This window comes from Coregonus lavaretus (genome assembly GCF_964263955.1).
Source record: "Coregonus lavaretus genome assembly, chromosome: 22".
NCBI classification, from domain to species: domain Eukaryota; kingdom Metazoa; phylum Chordata; class Actinopteri; order Salmoniformes; family Salmonidae; genus Coregonus; species Coregonus lavaretus.
In genome coordinates this window covers 28503836-28519171 of record NC_140009.1, presented here as the reverse complement: position 1 = coordinate 28519171, position 15336 = coordinate 28503836, and the positions used below count along the sequence as shown (strand labels likewise).

At 41.1% G+C, this 15336-nt stretch overlaps 2 protein-coding genes across 2 annotated transcripts; one reads left to right on the top strand and one right to left on the bottom strand.

The window, feature by feature from the left end:
* Positions 1-1525: 1525 nt before the first annotated feature.
* Positions 1526-2719, bottom strand: LOC311149585 (dnaJ homolog subfamily C member 5-like; the record flags this gene model as incomplete). Its single annotated transcript, XM_084186758.1, has 4 exons — positions 1526-1632; positions 1867-2038; positions 2241-2454; positions 2604-2719. 4 exons carry the CDS (start codon positions 2717-2719, stop codon positions 1526-1528), a joined length of 609 nt encoding a protein of 202 aa, XP_084042884.1.
* A 5447-nt stretch (positions 2720-8166) lies between these two features.
* LOC311149564 (glucose-induced degradation protein 8-B homolog) lies at positions 8167-13728 on the top strand. The gene is made up of 5 exons (XM_084186741.1): positions 8167-8189; positions 9729-9862; positions 10083-10279; positions 10425-10622; positions 12696-13728. Coding segments are annotated over exons 1-5 (705 nt in total). The 5' UTR covers positions 8167-8187; the 3' UTR covers positions 12870-13728.
* Positions 13729-15336: the final 1608 nt, after the last annotated feature.

Sequence of the window (15336 nt, the reverse complement as noted above, 5' to 3'; positions counted from 1 at the left end):
TTAGAAAACCCTTTTGCAATTATGTTAGCACAGCTGAAAACTGTTGTGCTGATTAAAGAAGCAATAAAACGGGCCTTCTTGAGACTAGTTGAGTATCTGGAGCATCAGCAATTGTGGGTTCGATTACAGGCTCAAAATGGCCAGAAACATAGAACGTTCTTCTGAAACTCAGTCTATTCTTGTTCTGAGAAATGAAGGCTATACCCGTAAAACACCAGTCTCAACGTCAACAGTGAAGAGGCGACTCCGGGATGCTTACCTTCTAGGCAGAGTTGCAAAGAAAAAGCCATATCTCAGACTGCCCATCTTAATATTTTCTTTTTATTGGCCAGTCTGAGATATGGCTTTTTCTTTGCAACTCTGCCTAGAAGGTCAGCATCCCGGAGTCGCCTCTTCACTGTTGACGTTGAGACTGGTGTTTTGCGGGTACTATTTAATGAAGCTACCAGTTGAGGACCTGTGAGGCGTCTGTTTCTCAAACTAGACACTCTAATGTATTTGTCCACCTGCTCAGTTGTGCACCGGGGCCACCCACTCCTCTTTCTATTCTGGTTAGAGCCAGTTTGCGCTGTTCTGTGAAGGGAGTAGTACTCAGCGTTGTACAAGATCTTCAGTTACTTGGCAATTTCTCGCATGGAATGGCCTTCATTTCTCAGAACAAGAATAGACTGACGAGTTTCAGAAGAACGTTCTTTGTTTCTGCCGATTTTGAGCCTGTAATCAAACCCACAATTGCTGATGCTCCAGATACTCAACTAGTCTCAAGAAGGCCAGTTTTATTGCTTCTTTAATCAGCACAACAGTTTTCAGCTGTGCTAACATAATTGCAAAAGGGTTTTCTAATGATCAATTTGCCTTCTAAAATGATAAACTTGGATTAGCAAACACAACGTGCCATTGGAACACAGGACTGATGGTTGCTGATAATGGGCCTCTGTACGCCTATGTAGATATTCCATAAACAATTAGCCGTATCCAGCTACAATAGCCATTAACAACATTAACAATGTCTACACTGTATTTCTGATCAATTTGATGTTATTTTAATGGACAAAAAAATTGCTTTTCTTTCAAAAACAAGGACATTTCTAAGTGACCCCAAACTTTTGAATGGTAGTGTACATATTGCACATACCTACGCACCAACAGAATTCTCCAAAAACAACAAATGTCACATTCAACAAAATAAAACAAAATAATACACCATGACACTGAATATGGAAAGGGCACTGTGGGGTTGGAGGATTGTGAGGTCAAACGCCAAAGAATACAAAAGAACAAACAGCAGGGAAGCAAACATTTTTTTTCTCTTTCTTCCTACATAGAGGCGGGAGTGGACCACTCTGGATAGGGTGGAAAGGGAGGGGGGGTATCTTCAAGAGTTTGGTATGTAGGCCAAGCTCGCTTCTCCATCTCCTCTCCAGGACATGGCGCTCTTAGTGAAGTTTAAACAGATTGCCCCTCTCATCCTTTTAAGGTGGAGCAGGGTAGCAGGCAGGGCCACAGGCCAGGACAGGGGTGGGGTTTAGTTGAAGCCCATGTCGGTCTGGTAGGTGGAATGGTGACCATCTGACGTCAGCTGGGTGGTCTCTGTCGCTGATGGCTGCACCAAGATGGCTTCACCGCCAGCCTCTGTCAGAGAGAGACCGACACACACACACATGCACACGCACAGGGTAAGATATAAAGGGTCAGTGATGATGGCACTCCATAGTAAACTACAATGCAATTGAGACAAGTCAAGTGTAAGTGATAGGGTTGCAAACCTCTGGTAAAGTTACCAACATTATGCAACCCCAGTCACTGATGAAGTGATTTGTGTTCATGCAGAAACATGTTTCTTACACAATAAGCAGTCGATCTCACCTCTCTCGTCAGACTGCATCTGGGCCTCCAGGTCCTCAGGGGACACATAGAAGTCGGGCTCATGGCCCTCTGGGGGCCGCGGTTTACACTTTCCACAACAGCAGTTACAGCAACAACACAGGCAACAGCAGAAGTAGCAGCCAGTGGCCAGGCCACAGAACACAAACAACGCCTGCAGCGGGAAAACAAGGCAGCGTGTGTGTAAGAGAGCGAGAGAGAGAGAGATCAAGAAGAAAAAAAACAATAACAATAGGCAACAATGTTAGAGAGGCTTTGTTTTATTTTTACAGGGTTTGTGTTATATTTGACCATAAGTCCACTCTACATGTCGACCCCTCACCTCCCCACCTCCCCATGGCCCCTTGCAGTCTCACCTTAGCCCACCAGCTGGACAGAACAAAGTAGGTGTTGACATTCTCCTCGCCAAACTGCTCAGCCACGTACAGTCCCAGGGAGCCGTACTTGTCATAGATGTTCCGCTTGGTGGGGTCGTTCAGAATGGCATGGGCATTGTTGATCTCCTTAAACTTGTCAGAAGCTTCCGGGTTATCTGGGTTCTTATCAGGGTGGAATTTCAACGCAAGTTTTCTAAGAACACATAAGAGTGAGAATTAGAATCTACCAATAAACACAACATAAGTCTATATTTATATAACTCGAAATTATTTTTTTCTTTTTTATTGATTATGAGTATTAGTATGACTACTACAGTAAGTGTCTGTGCCTTTCTGACTGACCTGTAGGATTTCTTGATATCGTCGGGAGTGGCTAGCTTGTCAATGCCAAGCACAATGTAGAGTGATTCACCAGAGGTGGAGAGTGAGCGCTGTCTTGCCTGTTCATGAGCTGCCATGATGCCTCACGTCCTTCACAATCTTAACGCAGAGAAAAGGAAGCAATGCAGATGTTTATTTATAAATGAGTAATCATTATTCTATTATTCAGCATATAGCACCCTGTGTGTTGACTAAAGCAGTGTCTTTTTCATTCTCACAAATACAGTGTATGTGCAATTCTGCCCCAAATTCACTAAATACTCCCACACTCCAGGAATCTATTGGACACCTTATCCCTACTGCCACTCCAAATTGGTGCACTCTCAGCAGGGTTTCCCTGACTCCAGTAGGACTACCCTGTAAGAGGACAGCAGAGTAAATGTATGAAAATGTATGCACTCACTAACTGTACGTCGCTCTGGATAAGAGTGTCTGCTAAAATGACTAAAATGTAAATAATCTGCCTGTGAATCTAGATGCCTCCTCCGACAACAAATTAGACAATTTAGTCACATACTATTAGATTATTTTGGGTTTCTATTTAGAATAGGTCTACAAATGCCAGAATCATGTAGCTATTACTAAATCAATAACACATTCACTTGTTGTCATTCTCAGTCACTCAGTGTTGTCAAATTTAGAGCTGAGGTCTCACGCAAATCACTGATATTAATTGCAATGTGTACTCTAGGGGGTCTTTTTTCAGAATAGCTACTCTGTCAACTCTGTCATTGTCAATTGTTGCGATAGGAAATCAGTAAGAAGTTAACAAATCCCCTTGTGCAGTCTGAAGCTATAGCAGGATGTTTCAAACATCAAGATACTACAGTTTAAGACAGCACAAGGGCCTATAGCATTAAGAAAACCTCAAGGGCCTTCTGTAGTGATGGTATGGCCAAAATGATTCATCTTGAGCATTTTCCATCATAGGCCTATCCCTGAATAAAAAACAATGTCAGCTCAAATAATGTACTCAATTGGATGCTCAATTTAAAGTAATAGTGGAAATGCTGAGACTTAATGTGAGGTGGTCCTGTGGAGTGAGAATCGTTATTTACATCCAAGGAAGCAGCTGGCCACATAGGCTAGATTTATTGAGATGGCGGACTAGTCGTAAAATAATTTTCAACCTCCAGCCGATATAAACTACCGTATTTTCAACCTCCAGCCGATATAAACTACCGTATCTTCAACCTCAAGCCGATATAAACTACCATATCTTCAACCTTCAGCCGAACTAGCTGATACCATTCATAGGCCATGTAACAACGACTGATCAAATGACTCATTTTAACAAAAATCGACGTTTGCAAAATGTCAAAACCCGTACACTTTGACGCTGGTTAAATACATGGAATACATGACCCATTCATGGAATGTCCTTTTGCTATAAGGACAAATAAATAATATAATACATATTCAGGATCATTTTGAATCTGTAAATGCGATGCTTGGTGCAGTTAATCTCTGTAGCTGCATCACCAGCAGCACTGCGCAGCATCCATGTTGGTTTGCTTGCTAGCCTTCTCTAGATGCAAGATAGAACTCGCTCAAATCAGCAGTAATTTTCAAGGGCTAGGGAAAATGGGTATATATATAAAATAAAATAAAATCCACATCCATGAGAATGCTTACCTCTTGTAGTCGGTTTTGATGCACTGTATAGGGAAATGATCCAGAGAGATATAATAACGGTATGTGATTATGGTCGCATCCCAGAGAACCGCGCGCACCCACCAAACACAACCATGGACAGCTGCAGTATATTGTCCCCGCCCCCCGACCAACCCCCCAATCGACGTGCGCACACTCATTGATGGGGACTGAAGTGGATACTTGGGTGCCCCTCGTCCTTATTACTGCATTATAAACTGCTGTTTAGTAATACGAAATAAACATAACTACAACGCGATAAAGTCATTTGATTTTGAACGAATTTTGAAGAAAAACTAAAATATAAACCAAACATGTAAAGTGTTGGTCCCATGTTTCATGACCTGAAATAAAATATCCCAGAAATGCTGCATAAACACAAAAAGCTTAATTCTCTAAATGTTGCGTACACATTTGTTTACATCTTCTGTTCGTGAGCATTTCTCCTTTGCCAAGATAATCCATCCACCTGACAGGTGTGGCATATCAAGAAGCTGATTAAACAGCATGATCATTACACAGGTGCACTTTGTGCTGGGGACAAGAAAAAGGCATGTCTAAAATGTGCAGTTTTGTCACACAACACAATGCCACAGACAGCTGATGAAACTGTGGGTTTGCACAACCGAATAAATTCTGCACAAACTGTCAGAAAACGTCTCGGGGAAGCTCATCTGCGTGCTCGTCGTTCTCACCATTGTCTTGACCTGACTGCAGCTCGGCGTCGTAACCGACTTCAGTGGGCAAATGCTCACCTTCGAAGGACACTGGCACGCTGGAGAAGTGTGCTCTTCACGGATTAATCCCAGTTTTAACTGTACATGTCATATGTCATGTGGGTGAGCGGTTTGCTGATGTCAATGTTGTGAAGAGTGCCCCATGGTGGTGGTGGGGTTATGGTATGGGCAGGCATAAGCTACGGACAACGAACACAATTGTATTTTATCGATAGCCATTTGAATGCACAGAGATACCGTGACGAGATCCTGAGGCACATTGTCGTACCATTCATCCACCGCCATCACCTCATGTTTCAGCATGATAATGCACTGCCCCATGCAGCAAGGATCTGTACACAATTCCTGGAAGCTGAAAATGTCCCAGTTCTTCCGTGGCCTGCATACTCACCAGACATGTCACCCATCAAGCATGTTAGGGATGCTGTGGACTGACGTGTATGACAATGTGTTACAGTTCCCGCCAATATCCAGCAACTAATCACACAGCCATTGAAGAGGAGTGGGACAACATTCCACAGGCCACAATCAACAGCCTGATCAACTTTATGTGAAGGAGATGTGTTGCTGCTGCATGAGGCAAATGGTGATCACACCAGATACTGACTGGTTTTCTGATCCACGCCCCTACCTTTTTTTAAGGTGTCTGTGACCAACAGATGCATATCTGTATTCCCAGTCATGTGAAATCCATAGATTAGGGCCTAATTTATTTATTTCAATTGACGGATTTCCTTATATGAACTGTAACTCATTAAAATCTTTGAAATTGTTGCGTTTATATTTTTGTTCAGTGTAGTAATAGTGTGATTCTCAACCAGAGACCCCCCCAGAGAGCGTTCCTCTAGAGGGTCACTGAAAAAGGAGGGATAAAACGATCAAATTGAAAATAACATCAGCAAAGACAACACAACTGTTTAACACCGTATTAAAACGTGCAATTTTATGTTTTGACCGTCAACAATTAATATTGAGCAGTGAGCACATATTTTACATTCAAAAGTGTGATCTGTGTCCCTTACAGCAAGTCTCTAATAACTTTACACACCCACCAATTATTAATTTGACCATGTTCTTTTTCTATTTCCAATTTTGAAAACATATCTCTTTTCATTAGGCACATTACATATAGACGGATGAAAAATTATTTTCCCATTCCAAAACCATTTACACTTTTGTAGTTTCACTTTCACTTTCCATTTTCATAAAGGCATTGTTCATTTCTACATTACTCAGAGGGTGGTGAACCCTAAAACCTAATACATGACTTTACTTAATTTTAATGACATTTTTGCATCTACCTATCAATTTTGCGATATGTTGTTATTTTGGTCTATTAATGAGTATATTCGAAAAGTAAACATATAACAATTTCAAAAACTTGATGAAAAATGTATATTTACTTTAGTTTGTCATACTAGCTGCAGTCATTGAACATTTTAATGAATTTTAACCACTTTAAAATGGACATCCAATAATTTTCAAGCTTACTAGCTACATTTCATAGAGAATGTTACAAACTGGACTACATTTAGTAACTTACTTTGAAGAGGTGGTGATTGGGTCTAAATAGGCTTTTGGTGTTTGGTAGTCTTAATAGGCTCTATGCACGCATCACTTCCGCATTGGCGTAAGGATTATTGGGCATTTCCGGTTACCGGAAAAAAACATTAGACAGTGACAGTAGACCATTATGATGGCAGAGATGAAGTTTACAAGTTGTTTGCTGGAGTTGCCTAAAGTATCTGTTAATGATATACGGAGGGTCGTCCGGACATCCAGTACGACACCACGTAGCAAACTGGATAAAGGCTTCAAATTTTACGTTCCTTATTTTCTTTGCGACTTTGAAGGTAATATGCTAACGCTAGCTAGCCTGAGCTAGAAGCCTTGCTTTGGTGTTTTAAGTCATGACTCCGTCCTGCTTCAGGTTAATCATGCTTTAAATAAAGTTGAATCATGTGTATATACCTCTCACTTCATGTGTTTGTACTTTTATGAAAGTATCAGGTAAAAACAGGGCTACAAATGAGATCTCTGTGAGAGCCCACTGCTACCACTCAATTAAGAAACTAAAGCCACCACACCAGCTGAGAGTAGGACTAGATTAAGTGACACGTTCAAAGTTCTGTTGAACTTCTTCAAGGTTCCGTTCAACACGTTTTACTCGTTTAATGTTACCACAGCTTTGATTGCCATTGCTAAGAGAACACTTTAGAACTGTTGTGGTTTTCACGATAGCTGAACAGTGGTAGCCTAATACAGACCAGGGTAGCTGAGTGGGAATTGCCATGCTTTGTTGTTGGGTCTGTTGTAAACAAATTGGAGTTTGGTTTGAAATGTAAACAATAATGAGATTACTACTTTTTCCTGACTTGATGACTGCAATGACAGTAACATATTCCACTCAGCTATTCTTCAAACTGCTGATGTTCTACTCAAAACTGTCCTGTCATCTTTACTTCGTTCTTTATAAACATATGGCCCAACTTCCTTGCTTTTGTACTTGATGTTTCTACTTTTCAAGAGGAATTAGGTGCAAAACCTTCACTCTACTGTTGTTATTGGTACTAGGCTACAATTTTGCACCACTCACCTACTGCTCTGCCAATACTGTTTGAAGGTAGGTAAATGGCACAAGACAATAGGTAAGTGGTGGGAGACAGTATAGCCAAGTGGTGCAAGACGGTAGGAAAGTGATGCAGAAAGCACAAAAGTGACACGAGACAGTATATAAGTTGCTTACACCAGTAAAAAGTAGAAAGAACAAGTTTTGCTCCTACTCCTGCTGCTGTAGACCCTCGTCTTTCAAAACCCATTAAATTATGCTTCTGTGTATTTCAGATGACATTGCGTGATTCACAGCCAGTTGTGCTTGTTAAAAGCTACTGTTCCTGTGTGGCTGGGTGTGGGATATGCAATCATTTGGTTGCATTACTATATCAGACTGCCCATTACTCTGAATGTGGCATGTCTGTCGTCCCTCCTGTACTTTCGTGCACTGAAACAGAGCAGAAGTGGCATAAACCACGAACGATGGTTCCATTGAAACAGCACTGGAACAGCTCCCTTCTTCAGACGTCTGCGCCCAGCTGGAGTCGGAGGCTCTATCACATCTTCACTTAGAAAGTGTCGGCTGCAGGCTCGTGTGTTTGATGTAAGAAAGTTGACTCGTCAAATGTTAATCACCCACCGTTTATGTAATCCACTGTCTTTGGGAAAAGTAAAAAAAACTAACAGAAGAATTGTATCTGGCAGACACTGTACATTGCGGCACACAGCAGTGATGGCTGGAAGAGCTGTCATCCCGTTTTTGAAAGGACACTTTCGTACGTTTACACGTCATCGTGTTATAAGTCAAGACGAAGTATTACACGTAAAAACATTAAGATAAACAACTACGATAATTAACCGTTTCGGATGTTTTTGACGACAAGCAGTCAATGCTAGCATACGGTAGCACAGCATTCTACGATAACCGGAAGTTTACATCCATCCTGAGATTTAACCGGAAATACCTCATGCTCGCCTATTCAGTGTACTTGGCTTTAACTGCCATTTCCCGGAAGTCAGACTTTTTTCTTTTTCTTTCAGCTTCAGAAACATCTGCATTCACCAAAATGTGTGTGGCTATCCTTAGATATATTCTCCAGACTTGCCCAGAGGGAATTGTTGATATGCTGTACATTTTCTATTCTAGATAACATTTTATTAGAAAAAATGCATTTTGCGTACATGTCTTAAGTGTTTTACAGATAGAAAGATTAAATAAGTATTTATCCACAATCTGCTCTGGACAAGTACGGTCCTGGAGTGTCTTAACAAAATGAAACAAAAATATTTAGGCTGACTTCATCCAGTGTCCAGAAAAAGTAATTTGCGTGGTATGCAAATATGCGCATATTTAATGAGCCATCGCCTCATTTGCATATTCCAAAAAAATATTTTTTTGGTACAAAAACATATTTTATTTCTGTCTAGATTCAACTGGTAAAATTTGATTGTGATATGATTAAGATAACATGGTGTGGTGCCTGGCCTTAAACAGACTTACCAAAGGTGGGTCTGTTGTAGACCCACTTCCCCTCTGCTTACCTTGTGTAAAAATAAGTCCCCCACAAGTTATTACTTTTTTTGTCCACATGGTGCACGTGCAGGACTTATTTTGACATGAGGTAAGTAGAGAAGAAGTGGGTCTACAACAGACCCACATTTGGAAAGTCTGTTTAGTAATACAATCCTTTTAGATATTGTCTCCTCATGCCCTCAGTCATAATGACCAACCAACCTGCCCACCGGCACAGTAATTTGAAATTGAATTATATTTAACTTCTGGCTTTCCATAGACTGTTTGACCAACCCAATACAATTGAAAGCAATGCTAGTGTATGTGAAAATGTTGCTTTGCTAAAAGCACCTACATTTCAGGCTGAATTGTTTTGGTGTGTAAGGCCAGAATACTCTGTTCTGGTGATCATTGGAGATCAAAATGAACAGGACAGACTAGATGTGCCACATGGATAGGTATGATATCACTGTTAATTGCCAGCTAAACTTTCAAAATTAAATTAACGTTAGCTAGCTAACGTTGTTTTGGTTTTTCAAACACCACCCTAGTCACTCTCGACATAACCGGCAGGTCTGTGCAATTACTAGCTACCTGCTACATAACACATTTTTTATTCTAACTTTGCAGGATCCCAATGTTAATGATGAGTTACACGGAAAAGCACGAAGATATTACAAAAGAAGAATGGATGGACAAACTGAACAATGTACACATACAGAGGGCCGTCATGAACCGGCTTATTATGAATTACCTGGTGACTGGTAGGCCATCATTCACACTTTGCATTTGTGTCATTTGCTGCTAAAACAACCTCCAATCTGAGCCGCGCTCAATCCCAGTTTACTGTTCTGCTCCGAACATCTTTGGCTTTTCAGCTTGCCTCTACTTGCAGAATCACTCACCTTTTTCCTTGATCTATCCTATATCCGGTTGATTGTTCTTGTGATTTTGATGGTCTCACTCTTGTCTGTGTTTGTGCAGAGTGGTTTAAAGAGGCAGCCGAGAAGTTCCGGATGGAGTCTGGGATCGAGCCCAGTGTGGACCTGGACTCGCTGGATGAGAGGATAAAGATCAGAGAGATGATCCTAAAGGGTCAAATTCAGGAGGCCATCGCACTCATCAATCGCTTACACCCAGAACTACTTGACACCAACTGCTACCTGTACTTTCACCTGCAGGTAAGGATGCCCTCAGTGGACTGTTTTGGGACCAGAGCCTGTCCAAATCATAAGCATCTCAATGTGGATGTCCATTGAATACACCAAAACACTTGATGAAACCTCTGTCATCCCTCTCCATTTCTTTCCCCTTTCCTCTTTGTAGCAACAGCACTTGATTGAGTTAATCAGGCTGCGGGAGACAGAGTCTGCGTTGGAGTTTGCCCAGACACAGCTGGCAGAGCAGGGGGAGGAGAGCAGAGAGTGCCTAACAGAGATGGAGAGGACACTGGCTCTTCTTGCCTTCGACACCCCAGAGGAGTCGCCCTTTGGAGACCTGCTTAACATGATCCAGCGACAGAAGGTGTTTGTGTGTGTGGTCTATCATCTGCATCATTGTATTATATTATTAGAGCCTCTTTACACTACACTAGTTTGACGACACACTAGTTCCATGACACATACAGTGGGGAAAAAAAGTATTTAGTCAGCCACCAATTGTGCAAGTTCTCCCACTTAAAAAGATGAGAGAGGCCTGTAATTTTCATCATAGGTACACGTCAACTATGACAGACAAAATTTGGAAAAAAAATCCAGAAAATCACATTGTAGGATTTTTAATGAATTTATTTGCAAATTATGGTGGAAAATAAGTATTTGGTCAATAACAAAAGTTTCTCAATACTTTGTTATATACCCTTTGTTTGCAATGACACAGGTCAAACGTTTTCTGTAAGTCTTCACAAGGTTTTCACACACTGTTGCTGGTATTTTGGCCCATTCCTCCATGCAGATCTCCTCTAGAGCAGTGATGTTTTGGGGCTGTCGCTGGGCAACACGGACTTTCAACTCCCTCCAAAGATTTTCTATGGGGTTGAGATCTGGAGACTGGCTAGGCCACTCCAGGACCTTGAAATGCTGCTTACGAAGCCACTCCTTCGTTACCCGGGCGGTGTGTTTGGGATCATTGTCATGCTGAAAGACCCAGCCACGTTTCATCTTCAATGCCCTTGCTGATGGAAGGAGGTTTTCACTCAAAATCTCACGATACATGGCCCCATTCATTATTTCCTTTACACGGATCAGTCGTCCTGGTCCCTTTGCAGAAAAACAGCCCCAAAGCATGATGTTTCCACCCCCATGCTTCACAGTAGGTATGGTGTTCTTTGGATGCAACTCAGCATTCTTTGTCCTCCAAACACGACGAGTTGAGTTTTTACCAAAAAGTTCTATTTTGGTTTCATCTGACCATATGACATTCTCCCAATCCTCTTCTGGATCATCCAAATGCACTCTAGCAAACTTCAGACGGGCCTGGACATGTACTGGCTTAAGCAGGGGGACACGTCTGGCACTGCAGGATTTGAGTCCCTGGCGGCGTAGTGTGTTACTGATGGTAGGCTTTGTTACTTTGGTCCCAGCTCTCTGCAGGTCATTCACTAGGTTCCCCCGTGTGGTTCTGGGATTTTTGCTCACCGTTCTTGTGATCATTTTGACCCCACGGGGTGAGATCTTGCGTGGAGCCCCAGATCGAGGGAGATTATCAGTGGTCTTGTATGTCTTCCATTTCCTAATAATTGCTCCCACAGTTGATTTCTTCAAACCAAGCTGCTTACCTATTGCAGATTCAGTCTTCCCAGTCTGGTGCAGGTCTACAATTTTGTTTCTGGTGTCCTTTGACAGCTCTTTGGTCTTGGCCATAGTGGAGTTTGGAGTGTGACTGTTTGAGGTTGTGGACAGGTGTCTTTTATACTGATAACAAGTTCAAACAGGTGCCATTAATACAGGTAACGAGTGGAGGACAGAGGAGCCTCTTAAAGAAGAAGTTACAGGTCTGTGAGAGCCAGAAATCTTGCTTGTTTGTAGGTGACCAAATACTTATTTTCCACCATAATTTGCAAATAAATTCATTAAAAATCCTACAATGTGATTTTCTGGATTTTTTTTCCTCAATTTGTCTGTCATAGTTGACGTGTACCTATGATGAAAATTACAGGCCTCTCTCATCTTTTTAAGTGGGAGAACTTGCACAATTGGTGGCTGACTATATACTTTTTTCCCCCTATGTATATTATTAATGTAAAAATACATTTTGTGACTCTTTGCATTGATCAAGTGTGCAACATTATGTGCAATATGGTTTAGATGACAAGCTCCTGTATAGTTTGAATAGTTATCCTTATTTTGTTTTTCTAAATACTAAGGTATTTACGGTATGCTAATAGCTGCACACACACATGAATCAGGAATGTGGCTTTGGCCACCACACCACATCCAAAGCTAATGTAAGGATAGTTTAAACAGAAAAGTTGAAAATCTGAAGTTGAAGAGACACAGATCTTACTTCACATATTTTACGAATAGCCTTAATGTGCATGTGAAAAGGGGTCTATGTGTGACTGTATTCCTGTAATTGACACTTCTGAATGCTATTCAGGTGTGGAGTGAGGTGAACCAGGCTGTGTTGGACTATGAGAACAGGGAGTCAACGCCCAAACTGGCCAAGCTACTCAAGCTGCTGTTGTGGGTTCAGAATGAGCTGGACCAGAAGAAAGTCAAATACCCCAAAATGACAGACTTCAGCAAAGGCATTATTGAGGATCTCAAGTAAAATGACCGAGCAGTGAAATGGACTACCACACTCACTTTCTCCTATTTATAATCAGTCAACGACTGGATGATAACGTAATAATATATATATTATATAAATACTTTTTTCATGTTGCATATGAGAGGACTTAATTGAGTGTGCAAACTCTATATTATTTTAAAAAGTGACTAACACTATGATGATTTAAACATTCAACAGAGAGTACCCACATTTAGACACTTTGAGAGACCACAAATTTAAATGGCTGGTTTAAATTTGATTACCTGAAAAATAAGTATTAATCACTTTTACTTGAGTGTCATGGTTGGTTCTGAATCTCATTTTTATTTGTTTTATAACCCACTGAGTGGTCACGTTGAGTGTGGGAGTTAAGATTTTATACAAACCATATAGAGCTTGTTAAAGGTCCAATGTAGTTGTTTTTATCTCAATATCAAATCATTTCTGGGTAACAATTAAGTACCTTACTGTGACTTTTCAATTAAAATTGTCAACAAGAAACAAAAATAGCTTCTTAGCGACGAGCAGTTTCTCAAGCAAGTATTTTGCTAGGATTGTCTGGGAGTGGTCTGAGTGGGGAGGGGAAAACTGAAAACTATCTGTTATTGACAGTGAGGTTTGTAACTCTTTCTTATTGATGATGTCAGCAGGCAGGCCAAAACTCTATCTCAGGTGGTCTTTTCAAACAGCTCTTACACTAAAATGGCATAATCGTTTTCACAATTTCACAGTATTTTTTCCAACCTCAGTGTGGAAATATATATTAAACACAGGAAAAACACATTTTTGACTGCACTGGGCCTTTAAGCCAAAACATTTTTTTAAGATAAGGGGTTTGGGTCACGTGGAGACTGTGTTACCCAGCCTTTATCTACAGTACTTTGATTAGTTATAACCAATTCTCTATCTTCTGGACATCTGGTCTGTCTACTGATGGATGAAATTATTACACACATGGAAATACGGGTTTCTTTTAAATGGTTTGCAGAGTTTACATTCCCTTCTGTCTTTGAAAGATACCTGAAGCTCTGCCTTGTAGGTTTAGTTTTATTGAGGAATGAAAACTTGTAGATGGCGGGTGGAAACCTCGACCTTTCACAGTATAAAGGCTGTACTTTCTTTCATACAGTAGGAGATATAAGTTGTTATAAGGTACACATGACCAGTTTGCTATTAAGAGTTAGTAACCAGTCTGAATTTTTACATTTAGTGCACAGAGGCATGTAGTGTAAATATTGTTCAATGGGTTAAGGTCACTATAGAAGCGCTCGTTTGTTGTAATATTGTTGTCTTTTTTACCTGCTGCTAAATGTCAAGTTTATTGTATGATCAGACAATGTGATTATGCACAGACTACAGAGAACTCCCCTCCCTTGTATTGGTGGATGTTTTTTAGGTGAAATTTGCAGATTTAAAAATAAACAATTCTTTTCAGAGAAAGTTTTTATTTAAATTAGGTCAATCCAATATGACAATCCATTGAGAGCACTGTTTCCTGCATTGTGTAGACTTGCTTCCCAGATTCATCATTTATTCCTTGCAGATGTGGGATTTTGGCATAGTTAAGTTTCCGAATGCTTCCCAGTCAATAGTTCGCGCAAATATTATGACAATGTTGTTACATTGTTTTTGGTCTTCGGCAGGTTTTTTTTTTTCCGGCTTGAGTCGAAGTTCGGTGAGAAACGTGCAATTCGGGGCGTTCTTGCATGTGGGCATTCCTGCATCTGCAGGAACCCCTCTTTATACCTCCATTGATAAATTTTTAAGCTAGGACAAGCGCGAGGCGGGGCTGCTTCAGTACAGTAGGTGGTGCTGATGCACAATAACGTTGGATGCCAGCTGCCGATTAACCCCACAGAAGAAGGGGTGGGAGTGACAACGGTATTTAGCTAGCTGTACACCGCAGGTGTTCTGTAAGTGGGCGCGAAGGACTGTGCCAGCTTAGTGAGCATTTCTCCTTTGCCAAGATAATCCATCCACCTGACAGGTGTGACATATCAAGAAGCTGATTAAACAGCATGATCATTACACAGGTGACCCTGTGCTGGGGACAATAAAAGGCCACTAAAATGTGCAGTTTTGTCACACAACACAATGCCACATATGTCTCAAGTTTTGTGGGAGCTTGCAATTGCAATGTTGATTGCAGGAATGTCCACCAGAGCTGTTGACAGAGAATTGAATGTTCATTTCTCTACCATAAGCCGTCTCCAACGTCGTTTAGAGAATTTGGCAGTATGATCCTACAGCTATTGTATGCAGTAATCATGTGCCTAAGAACCAGATTTATACTGTTAGCACTGAGCCGGTGTGCCCGAGGAGGAAGGCCACTGTGTGCAGCTCACCCTGCACTAACATATAAAGAACATGACCACATCTACTGCTGCTAAGCTTCCCAGTAAAGCAATAAAAACAAGTAAGCATCCCAGAAGAAAAGTGCTCAAAATAGCCCACGCTAACATATGTA

Bases quoted from the DNA above. Each gene is read 5' to 3' on its own strand.
- LOC311149564 (XM_084186741.1), top strand. The intron at 9,863-10,082 runs GTAGGCCATCAT...GTGTTTGTGCAG, and splicing joins TATGAATTACCTGGTGACTG to AGTGGTTTAAAGAGGCAGCC. The intron at 10,280-10,424 runs GTAAGGATGCCC...TCCTCTTTGTAG, and splicing joins ACCTGTACTTTCACCTGCAG to CAACAGCACTTGATTGAGTT.